General features: G+C 30.1%; 1 protein-coding gene across 2 annotated transcripts in view; it reads right to left on the minus strand.

Moving 5' to 3' along the window:
* Positions 1 to 23,983, minus strand: part of LOC113510787 (protein unc-13 homolog B) — a 296,246-nt gene that overhangs the window by 266,529 nt on the left and 5,734 nt on the right. For both annotated transcript variants that reach the window (XM_052902517.1, XM_052902516.1), the window contains exon 4: positions 66 to 179. In XM_052902517.1, the coding sequence (XP_052758477.1) occupies positions 66 to 179 (114 nt within the window). The remainder of the gene's footprint in view (positions 1 to 65; positions 180 to 23,983) is intronic.

The following is a 23,983-nucleotide window of genomic DNA, read 5'->3' on the forward strand; positions in this document are numbered from 1 at the left end:
ACTTTTGCCATATGTAAACATATATTTATACTGTACATGAATTTTAAATAAATATATATACTCACAGTGAGCTATATACTGCATTTGTCGCCTCGCCTGCTCAGCTCGCTCGGCGTCGAGCGCGCCGTTCAGCAGGTCTAACTTTCTCTGAAGGTCAGCACCACCTGTTCCTTCCGCATCTGCAACAATTGACAATACATACAATTATCTTTTCTATTATAAACAGTTCAGCCGCCGTGGATGTCAAAAGTTTCTTTTTTATATACTTTTTAACCTAACCTGTTGATCGCTTAAGAGCATAAAAAATAAATAAATATTATATTGATTATTAAACGTAATACACAAGATAGTGTTATATTTTACTTAGTATTAATTATATTTTTTGAGTTTTCAATTGTTATTTCTCCGTGTTTTTCTTGTTCTGATAATTGACATAGAATACCATTCCTATACACATATATAATGGGAAGTTAATGAACTCACCGTGTTTGTCGTATCCAACAATTGTTACGACTTCACCGGAAAGTCCTCTTCAGTGGCGTTAGGCGCTTTGCGTCACAGTGGCAAACAATTGTCGGAAATGGCAAACATGACGAGTTCATTAATTTCCCGTTATATAGATATATAGAAATCGTATTAAAAAATGAACATAACTTTTAAAAATAATATTGATAACCCATGTAAATTAATACACTTGACAATCTACAATATTACAATCTCAATCGCTTACAAAATATTAAATTAAAAAAAAATCCACAATATTACTGTGTTACTACAATATCGGGGAAAATATATACCACGTTATTTATAAACATGATAACTAGGTTAAACACTGTTACTGGTAGGATATTTATTCACCACCACCTAAAGCGACGTGGACAGTTGAAATAGCCCAATCACTGGCCTATCTCGCCCGCTAATGTACACTTCCTGTGACCTAATTTCTTAGATTAAATTGATTTCCCTAACGGCTTGCAACCGAGATTATAGATAACAATCTGAATAAAGTTATAGCTCGTGATTATTAGTCTCTCTTTATTGAATTACAAACATAACTAAATATTTAATATCATCTTGTATGATGGAATAGATGAATTTCCATTGCTATGCACGACAGATTCTTGGGAATCATTTATGAATATAATTACATAATAGAGAATAAAGGAAATAAATAATTGATAACTTAACAATGAATAAAAATGTATTTATAATGATCGCGGTCTTTCTTTTTTTTAATATATTTAATATATTACTGGAAACGGCGCATAACCTAACTACTCACCTAACGAAGAATGGTAGCCATAGATATATAATATATCTCAAATAGATACTGAGAAGTCTTAATACAATATATGTAAACACCGAAGAGTCGTATATTTTTTGTAAGAATTATTCTTTTTTTGTGTCAATTATCTTAGCTTTTTTATCAATTTTATTATAATAAAAATTGTCATTAATTTCATTTGAAATATATCAAGTGTAAATACTGTCTACCAGTAGTATTATTTAGGTAACACTTAGTATTCGTTGTAGTAATAGATAAATAGATAATCTTTATTGTCTCCTTCAAAAGATTACAGTAGTAAACTTATCATAAACACAAACATGAAAATATCACACTGGGAAAACAATGGGCGGGCTTACCGCTAAAAGCGATCTCTTCCCGGCAACCTTCGGAAGAAATAACTAATAACTGTCACTTACAAACATAACACTGTAAATATCACAAAAATACTATGCCGTACACGGGCATTTCCTTTCTGAAATTAATGTTATCCTCTTAAAAAAAGTTTTGCGTCTTATGTCAAGAACTGCACAGAATATTGCATCTTTAGAACAAAACAAAAGAATGCACACTATATATATTATATTATAATAATAATATTATTAATTTTCTTTTTTTTTTTCTAGCAGAGAAAAGAATGTACAGAATCGACAGTTTAAGTTTAGTGTTTTTTTTTTTTTATTATCACATGCCGCAATTAGTAAAATAATCTTAGCATATATATCTAATCACATATATTTTTTATACCACTATGGTGGCTCACCTATTACATATAAAAATAAAACGAAAAAATGTTTATAATATATAAAAGTATATAACCAATTCATATAACATTCTTTTTAATTATACATTTATGCATTTTTATCTCGATATAACAACAAGACTGCTTATAAATTTCATCAAGTGAAAAAAAAATTTAAAGCTGTTTAACTTAGAAAAAATTTGTCAGTACACATTATAATTCAATCACGTTCGCGCTCACATTATACCCACTCATGATTAAAGGTATAAAATAGGATGAGAGGAAAGAAATTATTAGTAATGCGGTAACCAGTCCCAATGTTAGAAATATACCTTGACAGGTTGACCTCCACGTAGTCCCCCCTTGAAACCATCGTGCTGAACTCCAGAAGAGTTCATCACGATGGGCTAACTGACCTGCCTTTTTATTCTCACCTATGGTCCCTCACTGGTGCCTCATTAGCGCAGGTCGAGTTACCATTATCATTATCAATTGTGAAACTGATCGAGCGTGCTAAATAAAAATACACGCCCTAACTTACGTGTATTTTTCTGTTGATTATTCTAAAAAATAAAATTTAACGCTACAGTAAACCGGGAGGTCGCTCGTTAATTCATTCGACATGAAAAAGTCAACTTTTCAACAGTAAATGAGTTATCCAGTAATTACAAAGATTAACATTGTAGGTATATTTAACCGGTTTATTCCGATTATGAAATTATTTGCATTTTACAGCACCGCCACAATTTGCATATTTAAGTGCACCACTGAATCATTTGTAATTACGCCATAAGACTTGGGTGTAAACCTCAACAAAGTATATGATTGATTTATGTATCAACCAAGTTTTTATGGTTAGGCTGTTGGCCTGCTTTTCAATTATAAACTCGAATTTTGATATTAACATTTTGATTTATGCAATAAAATCATGCATCCACTGCTTATAGATATGTATTATGCAATTTAATGCGTTTATTCAATGGAAATTTTTAGTTTAAAAACAAATCACGATAATTAAGCTCAAAATTTTATACAGACTATTGCTGCTGTCAGTTTACATAGCTGATAGTTAGGACGAATCTAATGACAAACCATTTTTTATCAAAAAACCATCAAACCTTTTTATGGTGTGCTGTTTAGTCACAATTGAAATCTTTCTTTTTTTTGTGGAAAACAATCTTTAATTATAATAAAATACAGATCTAGGTAATTATATTACCTAAAAATGCTTTTTTAAGTCAGTGTACAGAGTGTATTTCTAAATTAGGTCATACCTTTTGATAGTGTAATGTACACCTGTAATAAATTACCAACCTGCGTTTAATAGACTATAAACATTTAAGACGTGATTAATGTTATCGCATAGGTAATAAATAACATTATACAACGTTGCACATACAAAACTATACTGCATGTATATCAGTAGCAACTTTCGCCTAAAAAAAATACAAATAATTATGATAATACTATAGCACACACATATACACATATAATAATTATGTGGAGTCCAGACAAATCACCACATTTATTAACACTCATTCGCACGCATGCTTCACTCGTTGAAAGGCTAATACACGTACAACACGACACCACACGAATAAATCACCACTCATAATACGACAAACTGCTATCCAACTATAACACGTGTATATGAATATAATATATATTTATAACAACTTAATTTAAGCACTTTGAAAGGTTTTTTTTTATAATTATATTGAATCCAAATATTGCAAACTGGTGTTAAAAGCCTTAAAACTTTTACATTTAGACGCCCTTTTCAAATAATTTACAGAGCAATTTAGATTAATAATGACTTAATTAATGACTGTAATTAATAGAGCTATCTTAAGAATATATTAAATAATTTATTTACCGAATAAATGGTCCTATATACTTGCCATCAATGTAAATAATATCTCGATCCGTCACTAAGAATTCACGTAAGCTATTCACGTAAAGTTAATTCACTTTGAATATATAAAGATTAATGTAACACTTAATTCTTATTTTAAATACACAATCGGGACTTAACGCGATGTAAAAGCCTTTACAGGTAAATAATACCTAAATATCTGCTTCTTTATTGCTGACGTTTCTTAATTCACTTAATTACTTAATTTAGTCACTTAATTCTTTTTTAAGAATATAATTTTCGAGACTTATTAAATCCTGAATAATTGTATTATCGATTGCTAAGCAAAGCTTTACTTGATTACTGTCGTTAAAAACTAAGCCTGTTTTACTTAGGCTATAACAGGTAATGCTGCCATATAGCTCGCGTGACAAAATCGCTACGTCAGCGATGTTAAGCACCGAATTAATCATACCGACCTTCCCGATCTGATGTTTAGATTCAGTAATAACAGGCTTAAAATAGGAGTGAGGGCATGAACTTAGAACTATAAAATAAACAATGTCTATAAAATCTAAAATAAGCAGAGCATGATGAAAAATTTTGTTTTACGTTATTTATACCAACCAAACACCGAAACTAAGTTTCATTACTGGAAGTTTTATTTTGGTACCTTATATCATATCGTTATCATATCAACCTTTAAGTATCCACTACTGAACATAAGACTTGGGGGATTTTGCCAATAGTTGCCACGCTTGGCAGGTGGATTGACAACCGCAATTAGACTTTGAAGATGTTTTAAGAGGGACACTGCTGCCCACCCCTCGCTTTCTCTTAGTCGCCTCTTACAACAGCCAAGGAAGGGGTGGCCTATTCTATACCGGGACCACACGGAGAGGTAGCTTATATATATCTGGTAAATTGTTATTAAAATATTATTTAAACTTTTTACTTTGCACTGATTTCATACTATTTTATTATAACGATATGCGCTACAAGATACACTTTCGTAGATGCCATCTACGCCGTAGACACTACAGTAAACATTACATAAAATGTTTATTTATTTTTAATTATTCTCATTTGCATCTAACAACAAATAACTGTCACTATCCTAATAATGCAGTAAGTTAAGTATTTTTTTAAATTCTGCCGATCATTATTTCAAGTAATGAAGACATCGTAAGTATAAGAAATTAACTACATTTATCAATCAACGTAATGTCATTTCATTGAGAGAAATGTTAGTCTAACAATTTTTAACGAGAAATATCAGGCTCTTCAGATCCATAGCACTGAGACCTTATAAGATCAATTATAAACGTCATTTTCTAAAACTCACTAGTAATTTCTGTCAGTAAAAGAAATTTTAGTGTTCTTAGTAGTGATATCTCTTCAGAATAAACGAATTATCAAACTTTGGAATTCTCTTCCCGGTCACGGGTTTTCTTCTACTTATAATCCTGCGACATTTAAGAGGGGAGTGAAGAGAAGCATTTGTAGGCTGTCAAGGAGACGATCGTTAATTCAGTATAAATTGCTGTGATAGTAACCCTCGTTTAGACCACATTAGTTGACTTTCATAAGATGGAGTATGGCCACTTTGACTAGCCTCTATACAAAAAAAAGTATATTTGTGCATAAAACAGCTGCAAATACGTAAAATGCATTGATTAGCATATTTTTTTTGTAGATGATAATGGAATGTTAACCCCGTCTATGCCAATGATATACGCTGGCGGAGCACCAGGGAAGAATGATAGATGAGAATAAAAAGGCTTGCAGGTGTTCATAAACTACGGTAACCACTTACCATCAAGTGGGCCGTATTCTTGTTTGCCACTTCAGTGATATAAAAAAAAAACATGGAATTCAGCACGATGGTTTCCAGGGAGGTCCACATGAAAGTCGACCGGACAGGGCATATTGCTAGCAATGGGACTGGTAGTCCGCATTGCTTACAATCCCTTCCCCCCTGATTAGCATGTTATACTTTGTCTATGATAGCAACATCAAACAGTTTACATAGTAATAATTCACAGTCCCCGGAAACCTTTACAATAAACTCAGTGCGAAACAAAACCCTTCATAAAACTCATATTGTTTATGTTATATTTTGTTCTTGCCTCCAGCTAGTTCCTTATTGCTATGTTCTGGAATTTTTGTAATGTAAGCAAAGGAAAACAAATGTACGAGCTCTACATATCGCAAACGACTTCATACAAATATTTTTATTGTACGAAGAGAAAACATGTGGTTCACCTGTCGATGAAGCTTATATACAAAGTTATGTATAAATAAAAAATGTTATTTGTTTTTTATTCAATTTGGAATAGCAAATAAGCTAACAGCAGTTATTGTGATGGTTTCATTACATTACTATGTTATTAAGTTTTTTTTTTCTAAAATTGTTAGTCAAGTGAAACATAATATTTGTCTGAACAGAATATAAGTATTTCTATTTAATGATTTATGTATCTGTTTAAAAAAAAATATTGACTTTAATCATGGTCAAAACAATTGTTATTCTGATCCAAAAATTAAACTACTAAACCGATTTTGATAAAATCTTTAACAGGACTAATCTGAAAGTATACTCTTTTAATTTTCCTTTATTTTTTTTTTTATTTTCCTTTAATTTATTTTATAGAATAGAATTTATGAAAATATGATGTAACATATATATTTAAACATATCCATCAAATTTATAATCTCTGCATACTTCTACATTGACCTGAAAGGTCAGAAAAAAACCATGATATACGCTATCACAGTAACTGTCATGGTACTAAATAATATTGCTTATTCTGTGGTCACAATAATAATATAATTGTTCCATAGAATTACATGTGTATTTCACGCAATACGGTTAATATTCTTCATTCGTTAGTATAATACCAAAAAGCATGAACGCAATGTTATAACACGTGTTAGTGGTATATCACACTATCAAATATCATATATAAATAAATCTTAAATTGTTAATGCATTTTCAATATTATTGTTCCGCAATTTGTTTATTGTTTGTTCAAATAAGTACATTTTACTAAACAAAAATGCAATAAAAAACCGATAAATAATGTTATATTTCTTCGACATACGACTGCAATTTCTTGAATTTAGAACACGAAATCCTGTATTCACGAATACATTTTCCTTAGCAATAAGCGGTTTTAGATTCATATGGCTTCATAAAGAAAAACGATGCTTTCAATTATCTCAAAGTTAATATGATACCGATATAAACCATATCGATTTCAAAAAGATTCTAAGCAATTCAGAATTGATAACGTAATCCTGTAATAAAGAAAATACAGACAAATTTCGAAACTCCTTTTAAAAATCACTTAATAAAAATATTTTTTTTACAACTTAGAATGGCAAACAAGCTGACGGCCCACCTGATGGAAAGTGGTAACAGTCGCCTATAGAAATAAGCAGTGCCATGGACATAACAGAGTATACTGTTTCGCCCATGATATCCCCCATGCATTGCTATTCCTGAGGACTCAGGTGTTATTCAAACCGAAACACAGCCATGCAAACACAGCTGCTTCACGGTTGAAACACGAATGGGACAGAGGTGCCCAAGCAATCGACTTTTATACAAAGTCTCCCTTTTTATCTTTTCAGATAAAAAATAATTTTCCAAATCGGTTTACAACTGATGAATATATGAGATAACAAACATAAAAGAAATAGAAGAAACAGAATAGAGAACCGCCTTCTTGAAATGGGATTTCATCTAGCCAGCCTTTGAATGTCGGATTATTGTGAATTGGTGAAGACAAAAATAAGAAATAATAGGCGTTACATCACAAGCATAACATTGATACCAGACAACATAATTCCATGTATATAACGTACTTGTGTCGTTTACCGTTTATAATAAAATATTTTTCATGGAAACGGTACAAAATATACTGTTATTTGACAGTATATTTGGTACCGTTATAATGAAGTAACGCAGAAATCCAATTCACTTAGTTGCTGACACACACAAACTGTACTGCTCTGCAATTTTGTATTATTCAGAAATTATACTGAAACGTATGTATTTCTAGCGTGATTTATATTTTCAGACACAATTATTCCTAATCTGATACTCAGGTAATGATTTCATAAGATTCAACCTATATTTTTGTGCTAATAAAAGACTAGTAAAAAAAGTTATTAATGTATAATATCATATTATCTGTGCTAATGTTAACCTAAATTCTTTAACAAAGGAAGAAAAAGAAATACAATAGTTGTACATTTTTGTTATAACCTAATTTCTATATTGGAGAGAAGGGATTGTTAGTAATGAGGTCTAACTGACCCATTACTAGCAATACACCCGTCAGATCGACCTCCACGCAGTTCCCTCTAGAAACCATCGTGGTTTATTCTAGTGGAATTCGTCACGATGGACTAACTGCTTTCATCGTCACCCATCATCCCTCACTGGTACTCCGCCAGCGTTTACCGATAGCGCGGGTGGGGTTACCATTCTATTATCACTCACTTAAAGAAAATCTATATTATAACTGTATATACAAAAGCATAGATAAATAAGTTTAGATCACACCAGTAGTGTCTAATGTTTCAGAAAAAATATCTTTTAGCAGTAGTAGTAGAAATAAAGACTTTTTACACATTATACATATATAAGTGTTTCTATACAATTTACTTTTCCATTTTTATTCTTTTTTTCACTATTAATAATATTTACATTTGACTATACTACTTGAATATCAAACATTAACGCTTTTGTTAAATGCAATTAATATCAAGGGAAATTGCTTAATAAGCAATTTCGACCTTTTTGCAGAAAAAAAAATCTACTTCAATTCTGATAACATTACAATAAAAATAAGATATAAACTCATTTGATTAAAAATAATTACCAAAAAGTTCACAAATGGTGAAGATATTGAATAACACACACGCAAAAATACACTGGATCCTCGTAGCCAATAATTTATTTACTTGATGACTTATCCTATTTCTAGTCCCAAGGGGCTGTTCTCAGCAGAAATTAGGCCGAGAGTTTATTATCCAGAAAGATACGGCGGGCCACTGACTTTGCTTCATTTATCACGGCGTGTGCCAGTTAGTTGCGACATAACTAATAAAGTGTATACTGTACTCTACACTTTTAGCAATAGTACAGTATATACTATAGTATAGTAGTATAAAAGTACTTTAAAACTCACTGCAGTAAAATATTTACGCTTAAATTTTTATTTCAAATATCGTTGAGGTGTTTCGCATGCCTAAACAGAACGCTTATGGGTAAATATCACTTATATATGGTATAAACACAAGCCATATATTCGTGTATATGGCTCATGTATATACCATATATAACTTTTTTTTAGTCCTACGCAACAAAGAAAATTTTTGTACAGGTTTAAATTTAATTGATTAAAGGATCAGAATATATTTACATATTTTTTATATCTTTAATACTTTTATATAATTATATAATATCTACGTTAATTGATAGAAACATATATAATTATACAAGTAAAGTATATTGCCCTTATAATCTTTTACAAAATAATCCCGTTTTAATTAAGCTGATATCAAATACTCTGAAGTATTTATGAAAATCAGAGAAAATAAAAAAATACAAAAGACCAAATATTATAATTAAACAAATATAATCATCATTAAGATCAGTAATTGGTGAATACGCTTTATCATCATCTACATCATGTCAATCATTATCTGTCTCTCTCTGTGTGTCTATTAACATACTTATTATGACTTTAAAGAAGCTGTCTAGGAACTATATCTCCATTATCAACAGCGACGAAATAATACATACCTAGCGTATCTAGTTCAAAGCTAAGTGTAATTTTTATTACGGATATTATCAGTATAACTTCTGTTATACATAGGAATCACATAGAAACAATTATAATTAGTAAATCCTAAGATTTATCAGCATGCGGACTTTTACAATAACATATATATATATATATACATATGTACATGTACATATATATAATAATATAAATAAATAATCCTTCCTTAACAACCCATTGACATCGTACTGTTTGGACGCACGTCTCTCACAAGAAAAGTATACCAACTATAATCTTGATGGATAGGATTGATGGATAGAGTCGTATTTTGAGTTTTACGTCTCTTATACTGCAGTTTTGTGGCTTGTTCCATTAGTCACCTCTTATCCAGACATCCATAGATATTTTACGTTCTTAAATATGAGTAAATTACAGTAACATTTTCTTCAACACTCATATCGCTAGACACCGTACAAATAATATATTTAATTTACATAAGTATTTACTAGAAAGAGACTTTCTCCCTTATTTATAATTACTAAAAGCTCCTACAAACATATTTTTACTATTGATGTGTTTTGTCACTTTCTTTCAATTAAAAATTTTTGAACATAAAAACAAGACAAAACTTGACGTTTTCATGAATAAAGGATTTTGTATAAAAATTATCTATATACTCGTAGGTACTTCTGTCCTAGCCGACAAGAGCCAATTCAGAAAAGATCGTTTCGAGAATCAAGCCGGAAACATCATTGGGTACAGCAATAGAAGGAATTGACTTGTATGAGGCCGTGTACGAATCAAGATTGTGAAGAATCTAGCGCAAGATTTTGCCAATCTCATCAGGTTATAAATTAATTAGACTGAAAGTATACTAAATCTGAACTTGAATTTTTTGAAATATTTCTTAGATTATTACTGATTTAACAATTACCGAACATAGATATTTTTACATTAACCTTTGTATTAGGTCATGTGTAAATTACACTGACGTCTTGCTGATTTACAAGGAATCACAGATTTAAAAAATTCAATTTCACGACGTTTTTTCGAACGAATTTGGGAAACTGATTAACTGATTATAATGAAATTTTATAAACATATATTGTTTACTCCAAACTTAGAGATAGAATAGTCTTTACCCCGATAGAAAACCCCTAAAAATAGTTATTAGTTAATTATATAAAGTAGACATTGTTGAAACAATAATTTTACGTAAACATATCGGTACGTAATTTATTGCACACGTATTGGATCGCACTTACCGACCCATGAGCAAAGGCTTCTATTGCGCTTCGTATAACGCACCTGTTCAAAACAGGACAGTTGAAAAGGGTTACTAAGTTAATGATACGAAATTTAACTCTACGAATTATTTGCTGAGCTGCGGTCTACGTGTGATTTACGTGACGCCCGTTCTTAATTAGATAGGCTTGGTTCATGGAGATATATAATAACGTTAACACGACCTAATGTCAAATATAAATAAGGTCGCAAATCCAGATAAGTCTTATTACAAATTATAATATTTTTAAAATTGTAACAAACAGAATAAAATTACAATTTATTTCAATATTTAAACACACATCTCTCTAGATATCCATTGGCCAATTTTTTTATTCACCTTAGTACTGCATGATATAACTTTATAGTTGCAATATAAATTATACAATTCTTTAAAAACAGTTTTGATTTTCAACGATAATGTCATGAAGATATCGCGAACAAACAAAATAATCTTCTTAGAATTACATATAATATTTCCTATTAAATAGTAATGTTAAAATCATTCCATACCTTGTTACAATAAATTAAAAATGCACTCACTCACTTACCTTAATGTTTTAAATAACCATTGAATAAATCTAAACCTAATAAACTATCATTTGTGTTTTAATATTTGTAATTATATTTAATAACAAGTTATCAAACTTGAAGCAAATCCCAAATGTTTATTAAATAAACACCAACATTAAGTGGAAACATTTAAACAAATAAAGCGAAACTTTTAATAAAGCAGTTCTAATAACCTCTCCACGCTTTATATTAAGATACCTTTAATTTCTAATTCTACGAATAATTATATTAAAATGTGAAAGGCAATTTATATTGCGAATTTTATTATCTATTTCTTGCGGAGTTCACTGTGCGTACTTTTAATTGACGTTTGAGAACCTAATTCGCTTTTATTAAAGAGAATTAGGTTTCCAAACGTTATTTTCACTCGCGATCATGTCTTGAATTTTGAGTGTCAGCCGAGATGTGGGGTGAAAGTATGGCCTTTATATTGAACGGTAATCTATATATACCAATATTAAAACGATCGGTATCGTTCTATTCACACTTTTTTATTAATATTTTAAATTATAAAAGCATGAATTAGAATCTAAAACCCCAAATCAATGCAAAGTAAATATAGTTATCCACATACGAAAACACTAAGTTTTTTATTATTTTACATATATTTTTATTCTTTATTATTATTATTTACATATATATTTACTTTTAATATTGAATGAATTCATGAGTATGTATTACTATTTGCATTAGGCTATATAAGGAATTGAACGACATAAGCAATAAATGTAACAGATACATTTATATAAGTACAGTAATACAGTTTCATCGCTGGAAGCAAACAATCTTTTCAAAACAACCTCAGCAACAATATTGTTTAGTAATTGTTTATTTATATATATATATATATATATATATATATATATATTGTCATATATATATTGTTACCAAATATAGATTCTTCTTACCTTCTTTGTCATCATCATATTGATATAATATTTAGAGGTTTCAATCTTATATCTCTAGGGTTCCGTACCTAAAGGGCAAATCGGATCTCTATCGGATCACAACCAGCAATATTTTCCCCTCAATATCCTGAGTCTATTCAATCCACGAGATTAAATGAAATCCAATATGGCGGTTCTTTACTTTCATTTTGTCATTACAAAAAAATAAAGGCTACTAACTCCTTGTAAATCTATCGAATGAGATATACATAAATCATAATTATTTTACTAATCCTTACATGAATGTAATTTAAAATAAATAACACATTAACATGGAAAGGTTTTGCTGGAAGAAATCTCTTATTAGAGATAAGCTCGCCTTTGTACATTATGTTTATAATGAATTGTAATTACCAGTATGTTTTGTGTACAATAAAGAATAAAGAATAAAGAATGAATGTAATTTTGTTTATGTATTACTTTTTTGCTCCTTAACAGCTCAATTATTAGTCATAAAGTGTAACATTACGATACATAATACTTCACATAGAGAAGGACATAATCAACTTTTTATTCACATGGAATAAATCCCGGACATAGGTAATAATAAAATTATTAAACATTATTACGAGTATTATTCAACAAATTAATAATTATGTTTTATGACTTTATAAATGTAACAACCAGGATTTTATGACGTAATCACGTTCATTTATTAGACTTATAAACTTTGAGGAAAAGAGGGGGAGATCGGAACAACTTTATTACGAACGAACTTTTTGGTTATAAGCTTATTACGTACTCGTAGTATAAATTTTAAGGAAACCATATGTGACAGGCGTACACTCTTTATACTTAAGGGGAAAATTTACAAAATCATGATGAGACCCACTGTATTGACATAGAAATTTTTAATATAGACACAGAAATGTTTAATGTTTCTTTTTTTATTTATTTACATTGACAAACAAGCTGATGGCCCACCCAATGCTAAATGGTAACCGTCGACTATAGACTATAGACACCAAGTGTTCTTTTTACTGTTCACAGAATCCTAAAATTCGTAAATCTAATACAATAGATGTGATCGGAATAAATAATAAAACAAAAATAATTTATTAAATGTTAATTCACGTATTATAACGACTATAAATAACAAATGACAGTGTCACTATAATTTGCGATAAACAAAAACAGACAGCTAACCTACATAAACATCAAAGGGCGACCTACATCACATGCTTCAGTGAACACATTATATATCAAAACAATCAATACACATCTCGCGGTGGTTCATTAAATAATTGTCGTATACAAAGCACTCCCGTAACTTTCTCCACGTGAACGAATCATATTGATTGACCAGAATAAAAGGAGTTTATATCCTTTGCATTCGCACTACGTGTATGTCAAATTTAACAAGTAAAGATCTATAGTTTGTCGTAAAAAGTCAGACAAACATATTCAGTCTCTCTCAACAGCCTCGTTATCTCTATGTTGCTTTAGGTATTTAATATATTTAGTACTCATATCTATAGCGTAGGAAATAGGCATAACAGATATGTATGTATATGTACATATGTATATTATATACCTAAGTTTACTCCCTACTAAATAATATAGATATATTTATTTGTATCTGACATATGTTACATATCTTTACTCTTTTTCTTTATACACATATATATGTTACCAATAAAGTCACTTCTCAAAAATGAATATAATTCATAAACAAATAAATTAATTTATATGTGTTGTATTGAACTAAAGTTCTAGTTGTACTTTTAATTTGTCCGCAATAAAGAGTTTGTTATGTTATGATGTTTTTTTCTTTATTTTTAAATATAAAAAAAAATATTGTCTATACTCCTATATTTTTGTATGGCTATTACCTCAATTTTCCAATTAGCGGTCATATCATGTTTTTTTTAAAAAGAAAACTTTATTGTCGAAATCCCGTTAAGGAGGGTTTATGGAGTATTCTACGGTTATACAAGGGTAATTGACAGTGTTCTTGCAATTACCGAGAACCATAAAATTTCCTTCCATATGGCAACGAGTGTGAATCGGGCTTCAAGAGTACATAACTTTACTTTTAAGTGCGTCTTAAGTGTGAAAGTTATGGCGCTGCTAGAAGACGAGAGAAATAAACTCAACGAAATTATATATGTTCTTACTGCTCATAAATAACTTGATACATTATGAAATTGAATACGTCTGTTGATAAATTCAATTGCATGTAAAAACGATCTGAATACCATTAATATGTCCCAAAACTAATGTATATTTATAGAGTTAACAGGTGTTATTTACAATGCCATTATCATTTTTGGTTAAGAAATATTTTTCTAATAACTTTTCTATAAATCATTACGAACCTGTTGCCTTAATTTTATGCCATAACACTACGTGATTATTTTTACTGCATCTTCATGTCAAGAATATACTAGTATATGGTAATTTAGAGTCTCTAATTTACTATCAAATTAAAAAAATTATTAAATTCTTTTTTGTCTGCTGCAATCAATGGAAAATTATACAAGAAACTAATACAATGTTAGGGAATAATTTATAAAATAGAATCGTCCATGACCCCAGTAAACTATTATTAATTAAAAGTATCTACTTATAAGTATAAGATCTTATTTATCCACACTTTTAGCAAATTAATTATATCATAAGAGATTACAAGGATCCTTTGAAAATCGGAGCAATCTTTGATTTTCTTTCCACTTACAGCATAAATCCGAGGAGACATTTGCTGCACTGCTTGTTTCTAATAATTATATATTTTCTGATTTTCTTTATTTATGTAATTTTATATTGCAATAAATACATTATTTATTTATTTATTAATATACTTTACAGTCATTTTTTGCTTTTTAATCATAGAATAACTCGCGTCACTAATCGAGTCACTAATAATTATGCATTTACTTCATATTTTACTTTTCTTAAGTTACAAAATTTTTTAAATACTATTTTGCTAACAAAGACCAAATTATCAAAGACAGCTTAATAAGAATTAATAAAACTTCAGTTCTAACGTAATAAAAAGTGATAAACAACTTTAAATATTTTTTTAAATAATAAAGTCAACTTTTTAGAATAATAATTATATATAAATGATCTTCATTGACATCATCATCCAGTCAATGGATGTCTACTATATATAACTTCTCCTGTTTCCTATACAGGAGGGAGGTTGTATCGTCGGGAAGCGGAGACAAGACGCGGATGTTGGAACTCGTTTGCGCAGCACCTATATACCTGCAATCAGGTACCGTAACATTGACATTTTAAATAATATTGTCACAATATATTAAACCTATTTAGAACTATATTAGCTTTTATCAAAAATTTGTTTTACCTACGACTTCATCCGTGTAATCAGCATATCTTGACAAACTTAGATAAAAAGTAAATTATGTCCTTCTCTATTTTAAAAACTATATATATACTAAATACGTACAAACAAACAAACTTCTACGTTTATAAGCATTGAATTATCCAGTGAATTTTTTGTTGACTTTTTAAATCAATTTAAATTTGTACAGAAAAATAAATCTTAGATAAAAAGAAATAATGTTTTTCTATACTTAGCCCAAGTATTAAACAATATTGGAATTCCTTTTATTATTTAGAAATAAAACAGACATAAAAGTATGCAATAATATAAAAAACCAAAAACAGTAAAATGCATGTCAGAATTTAAATGTTAAATAAACACATATTAATCCATTTGGAATTAAAACGTTGACTAGAACGTTATATTATTTTCAATATAAATAACACAAATCAACAACTCTAACCTACGCTGTCAATAATATTAATGCTTGTAGAATCTTAAATGTCAATTGGCAGTAACCTATGATTGATTTTAAAAGCTTTCAACTTAAAATAATATTCAGTATAAGCTTACCTATGCATTTTTACACACGTAAACACAGAACTTAATTCGTTCTACCTCGCCGCACAAACTCCCATTTATACGAACCTCCCCTCGCTCCCCTCCCTGCCCCCTCTATTTGTTAAGTCAAAAGACAGAGACCATAGAGCGCCACTTGCTATCCTATCTTGACATACTTCCTTCGCTTCCTCTATTCATATGCCTCTTCATACATGCTTGTCGGTTTCGGATACTTATAAATTCACCCTTATATCAAATGATATCGAAATTATTAAAATCCTATTTTAACCGGCTTCAAAAAGAAGAAGATTCTCAATTCGGTTTTTTTATGTTTTGTTACCTCATTGCCCCATCACTTGTAAACCAATTTGGAAACTTTTTTTTTAATGTAAAGGACATACTTACAGATTAGTCGCATCATTAAGATCGATTCTCATATAGTTTAGTTTAGAAATCAAAACAACTGCTTTTGCCACAAATTGTTTTTTTTTTTTTCTGTGCACCACAACTTTATATTATTAGAATGTGTTGTTGTTTACCACTCTAAGTATCATAAATATATCAAGAAATATGGACCGAAAACAACAAAAAATTGTGAACCTTCCTCCTTTTCTCCCATAGAAAGGACGTGCCTTGTCAATACAATATGGAGAGCTCTAAATTGTTATTCATTTTTTTACCCATACTTCTTTGAAAAAAGCTTTGTATATGTACATGGTAGAACTCTGCTTACTGCAACTTAAAGGGAATCTAGTGATTTTAATTGTGTGAAGTTGGAGAAAAACTCATAATTTTGAATCTTTTACTAGTCGTATAAGTATCTGGAACCTCATCCACGTGAATGGACTGTTTTTAATTTCTAAAATTGCCAAGAGTTGTTGAATGAATTATTAAAAGTGTCTCTAAACGTACTCTTTTAGACATTCTCGACTCTTCAGTATATTCAACTAATAATATATGTCACAAAATATTCCTATTCATCGGATGTGTTAATCCTTCATATATATCAGTAATCGAGAGATTCATTATATTTCACCGAAATACTAATGCTTTAAAAAATTACTATATAACTTTGAAATAATATAACTTATATATGAGTTTTCTTTTAGCCTGCTGCTACTAATGATATTTTATCTTTATTTGGTCTCCCAGCAATTGTTACACTGATACCATTTAATATTAAGACTACTTTCTATTTATACATAGTATACAATCATTTTAAGAGAAACACAGCATGATGTTTACAATGTTGAGATTAGATAATAGAGTAAAGATATTTTTTATTGTCTTCTATTATATGGTATACTCATTTCTGTTTGCAAACTGTTATTTTGCATCTGTTAGTACTAATAAATAATAAATAAAAAAATTCTTTGCCTGTTTCCATCTCAAGTTGTACGTTAATGACAAATTTCTAGTGTGCTGTTAAAATGCAAATAAATAAACAAACAAACTCACTTTTACATTTATAACATTAGTAAAGTTTAAATACATTTATTTGGTATAACGAAACTGATTTATGTTTTATAATAATAAAAATTCAGCGAATGCGTCTTTAGGGTTTTGATACTAAGCTTACTTAAACATCAACACATCAGTTTAAGTACACATCTAGATGTTGAGGGTCATAAAAGTGTTATTTTCAACTGAAAAAGGTTGAGACGGTCGTCTACAACTTAACAAACACGATCTGTAACTTTACGAGTATTAAGCTCGAAGCTGTTTACAAAACGAGTTCTATTAAATTTATTTTATTTTTAAACATTTCATTACTTCAAACATCTGTGCACTCAATTGATGTATTTTAATATTTCAAAACTTAAATTTTGTAAAATATTTTTATAATCATGCGTCTTCAGCAGAAAAGAACGAATAAATAAAAAATATCAATGACAAATGACGAACTTTTGAGTATAAAAATTAAAACGTTCCTTAGTTCTTAGAAAAAACAGAGCAAAGCTATTTATTATTGGTAAACAACTTTGCACGCCAACTCCATTCAAAAATATCACTTTTAACGCGTTTTTCGTCTTTAATAAATAATAATAATAAATGCTTCAAAATAACACCAATCGTCTGGTTTTCACTCGAGAACACTGTGTCATGAGGAACCATCCAATTAACGTCTGGGGGCACAACCAAGAATACTTAGGCCCAAGTTTATTTAGAAAAACTCCCTAAATTCATCTGACCGAAAATCGTTCCCTGGACCTCAGTTACACAAAATAATGCTTACCACTGTGCCACGGAAATTGTCATTTCTCTAAATTTTTTGTAATTTTAATAAATATAATACTACACAATATGTTTTGTACGTTATTCATTTTGTATTCTACTTCCTCTTTTCTTTATTTTGCGTATCTATTCCATTATCGACTGCGTTACTCAAAGGTTGCCATGAAAAGATTGCTTTCAGCAATAAAACCACCATGTTACACTGACATCAATTGTCTATATGCATGATACTATTATTTTTATCCAAACATAATATGTGCGATACAAACAAAATACATTCTTTCTGTTTTTTAAAAAAAGAGGCCGAAGTTTAGGTTGTGCCTTTTCTTAGGAAACATTAAATATTCAATGGGGAAAATATTTCCCAACTCTACACAACGTGAAACCCTTAACATAAGAATTACGATAGTATGTATTCGGTGAATACATATATCTACTAATATTATAAATGTAAAATTGATTTTGTTTGTTTATTACCTTTTCACACTTTAAAGGCTTAACTAATCACTATGAAATTTGGAATATACATACTATATGGGATGGAGGACATTGGCTATTTTTTATCCTGATCTGTAAATATAACCTGATCACACGGACGAAGTCGGGAGTAAAAGCTAGTACTAAATAAAAATACGGTTGGTATATTGCGCAGAAACTTTTATTATAGGAACAAATTACTATTACCTACAACAAAGAATGGTTACATCGAAAATATTTTTAGCTCCGGAGAAAAAGCGTGATAGCATAGTACAGTAGTTATAACTAGAGCCAATTAAGTCATAACTTGGTAGGAAACGTCGACATATCTTGAGTAAATAATTATATTTTACCTAATTCATCGAGATAAATCATGTCTTTTAAAAAAATTAATTCAAGTAGGTTCTTTTAGGCATACTTAGACAAAATATTGATACGCAATATTATTAAGCGATAAGAACATAATAATAAAAATAAACTATTATAAATATTTTTGAATTTAGTATGATTGCTTGAAAACGATTTCATTTCGTTACTATTGTTACTACTACTGTGTATACTGTTGAAAGTTGTGTGTAAAGGAAACCAAAATTAATAATATTTTGGTTTCCTTGGTATGTGGTTTAGTTGCAATCATATTGTAATATAATCTATTTGTGTCATATCACTATTAAATACACATGCAGTTAAATTTTCAAAAAATAAAGATTTTTTGTTGGAGACTTTGTACAAAAGTCGTTTGCTTTGATACCTCTGTCCCATTCGTATTACTGCCGTAAAGCAGTTATGTTTGCATGGCTGTGTTTCAGTTTAACACCTTAGTCCTCAGTAATGGTAATGCATTAGGGCTATCATAGGCGACATACATAACAGAGTATATTGTATACTCTATTATGTTCAAGACACTGTTTATATCTATAGGCAATAGTTCCCACTTTCTATCAGGAGGACCGTTAGCTTGTTTGCCATTCAAAGTTGTATAAAAAAATTGCGTCATCTATTTAAATTCATATCTATGGTTGCTATACACACTAATCGTCGCAGGTCGTCGATTCATTTATGATATATTACTCTAGTAAATTTGCCCAGCACGAGTCATGAGGTAATCCATCAATTTTGACGGTCGACAGTGACAGCACGGCTGGGGGACACAGATATGTTAAGTTTTTGTATTACCCAAATTTGTTTTCCGTCGTTTTCTTCAATCTGGATTAATGTATATAAAATGACATAACTACCAGCCATATAAAGACATTTTCAGTAATTTATATACGATAATACATCATAGTCCGTACATTTATTTTTAAGTATTATAATGTAGTTTATTTTTTGTTTTCTATAAAGTGCCTATATAGCCAATAAAATTGAATATTTTTCTATCCTTCTTATATGATGCTTCGCCTGATAATCTTTCCAAAGGGTTTTTCTATATAATTTACACATATTTATTTTTTAACTCCTAAGTTTTTTTAACAAAATCTGCTACCTGAAAAACAAGCAATCAAGAGCAACCTGTGACAACAAAAACTATTCACTGATGTCCGCGATAAGTCCTATAATATGTACTGGGAGTTTAAGAAAAGGTTCAGAATAGTTACTGTCACATGTATAGTTGTGTTTGTGTACACAACTACACATGTCTGTATCGAAGTGTATTCATTGAACAGCAAAAATCTCATTCGGCATTCGCAACGGTATCACATGTAAGTAAATAAATCTGATATTCATTTAACATATCTTTATTATTAGAATACTTATAACATACGGTCTTTCAAAGCTAGACCTAACAGACATTATTTATTTGCGTGCAACATCTTATTCCACCTCATTACTTAACATCAAACGAGACTATGGACAAACACGATCGGATTTCATAATAATTGGAAAAAGATCTTTATTTCTGCATGACGAAAATTCTGTAGTGCAATATATAGAAATCAGATTGTTAGCTGTTTTGAATAGTATAAAGTGTTACGGAATTTAATTAACCACGGCTATTCCATAATTAATTTGATTAACCCGAAATAACTTGTAAAAGTTTATTTCCTTACTAAAACTTCATCAATGTAAAGCAATATATTTACTACCGCTTTACTGAGGTTGTCTTTGTTTATTTATGTTACTAGAGAGCTATCTATAAATATCTCTGATCTATAGTAGTCTATAACTGCAACCCACGCACGTAACGCGCCTATCTTTGCGATTCCCTGTATGCCCATTCATTTTCGTTTCGCAGAAATATGTTAAGATGAAGATTATAGTTTTTTAATTTTATTTAAATATTTATTTAATTTATTTATTTATTTTCACCATATTAATCAAATTAACAAACAAGCATATCAAAAATCACAGAGGTTTGTTTAGGTTTGATTTATCCTAAAACTTCTAAAAATTAAACATTATATTCTACTCATCAAAACAATAGAACTACCACAAAAGAAGGTACTCCAGTGTCACAGTGCCTAAATTAAAGTATTATTCGCATTCTGTAATTTCACTGCACTATTGTTCCACAGTTCAAATCTTTGACGAATCTAAAATTAAATAACTAAGGTAACTATGCTATATTCCAATTTTCAACCGACTTTAAAAAGAAAATGGTTTTCAATTCAGTTGTATTTCTTTTTTTTTTATATGTGATACTTCATACCTTCAAGAGTTCTAAACCGATTTGAATTTTTTATACCAGAAAGTATATACGTACAGATTGGTCCCATAGATTGGTCCCAATTTTATCAATATCAGTTTAATACTTAAGTTTTTAAATCAAAATAACTGGTTTTGTTACAATTGATATTGGTTTTTTTTTTTGTGAGACAGAATTTCTAATTATATGAGTTACTAAATTCTTTAGACTGTTTATAAGTAAACACAATGTAAGGCAAATCCCGATAATACGGAGTAATTACCTTAAAAATGTTGCAATGAGTTGAAAGATGCAAATACATACACGAAATATGGTTAACTATAACTGCACTTGTAGTTAAATATATAACGTAAACTTTTACGATTATACATCTATATTCCACAGTAGTCATTGTCTACCATAGAAAATAAATTTGTGATGATATTATGACGAATCTGTTACCCGCGATTTCACAACAAAATTATATTCTTCTCTCCTACACCTAGTACTCAAGAAAAGGTGACGCCCTCTAGTGCCAAGACAAAGCTGTCTTCATTGCACACGATCTCTGACGTGGCTTATTGAATGATGGCTTTAGGTGCCTTCCAAAACATAAAGCAAGTGATAATCATTTTTAAATTATTCTTATTTGCTTCGTGAATCCAGATATGAATATGGAAATTCAGAGGCTAAGGTTCAATTTTCGGAACCCTGGACTGCAATCAACTACTGAATTTTCACTGTCCTATGTTTTATTATTATATATTATGTTATATAAATAAATTTGAGTTCTGGTTGTGTGTGTCACACGAAATTCACTACTTCTTACAGTACGAGAGTTTCAAGTGCAAAATCGCTATTCAACTTGAAAACACAAAGGTCACGTCCACCCTCAAACTTTTAGATCCCTCTTTTATAAGAAAGTAAACAAACTTACTGCTGACATAATGGTAAATTGTTGCCCTAACTTAGAAATGCCTTCAATGCCGGGGTGTATTGTAACCATTGCGTACTCGTACATTGCCACCCTTATGAAACTTTTTCACGCCCTACTTACTCACGGGTTTACTCCCGTGCTGATCCCATATTTTTGTGACGATTCAAGCTGACGTTTTCCTTGGCAAAACAAAAACATTCTTTTTTTTAAATTATGGCTCCATCGGGGCTCCGTTCGTTTTACAAAGGAAAATGTAGTGCTAGTAAACATGCGAGTCCCTATTTTAAATTCAAATATTTCCAAGATATCAATAGTCCTCATCAACATCCCATTGTTTATTGAAGTGCATGAGTTCACAATTGAAACTGCTTTCCAAAGCAAAATACACTTGTCATGTATAAAAAAAAATAACTTCTTCCCGCCAAATAGTCTACAGGCGGTAAATGACGTCCATTCATTAGCGCTCGTGTCGTCACGTGACCTTGAACGCCGCGCCATCCGCCCACCAGTCTCCAGTCTCTCTCTCCCGCCCAGACGGCGCCTTTTTGTCATTTAAATAAAGAATAAAATGTATCATAATTTTCACTTGTTTTTATTTGAACATTTTTTATTTATTTTTATGATATTTTTAGTTAGGTAGTTACTCAACTAACTTTTATAAGTTTGACTCCTAATCTTTACATTATGTGACGCTACTTGTTACTATCATAAAATATACCACTAAAAGAATTGTGAAAGTAGAACAAAATATTAATTTCTATGATAAAAGTTTTAAAATAATATTTCTATGTCAAAAAATACGACATAATTATAATATTTTTTTACCTTATAGCTGTAAGTTGATGTTTTATCCGCTTTCAAGGATTTATACTGGATTTTTTTTTTTAAATTAGAATCAGTCATGTATAACAAACCACAAATATCCTATAAATGGATCTCTCCTTATTAGTATAGATTTTTTTTATACAACTTAGGATGGCAAACGAGCTGACGGCCCACCTGATGGAAAGTGGTAACCATCACCTATAGACATGAGCAATACCATGGACATAACAGAGTATACTGTTTCGCCCATGATACCCCCCATGCGTTGCCATTCCTGAGGATTAAGGTATTATTCGTCTGTACACTGTAAATTTACGCCATATACCACCCTTCAATCTGAAACACAGCCATGCAAACACAACTGCTTTACGATTAAAACACGAATGGGACAGAGGTAGTCTCCCTCTGGTATTAATGTAGTAATTATTTATATTTTTTATACTACCATGTATTATATATACTACATATATAACGTCAGCCGGGCGTCTTGTACATATTCTACTAAAACAGAGAATAATTAAAATTTATCTTGAAAGTGAACGATTATTT

This window comes from Galleria mellonella, unplaced genomic scaffold, assembly GCF_026898425.1.
Source record: "Galleria mellonella isolate WM207_F2 unplaced genomic scaffold, CSIRO_AGI_GalMel_v1 utg905, whole genome shotgun sequence".
NCBI lineage: Eukaryota > Metazoa > Arthropoda > Insecta > Lepidoptera > Pyralidae > Galleria > Galleria mellonella.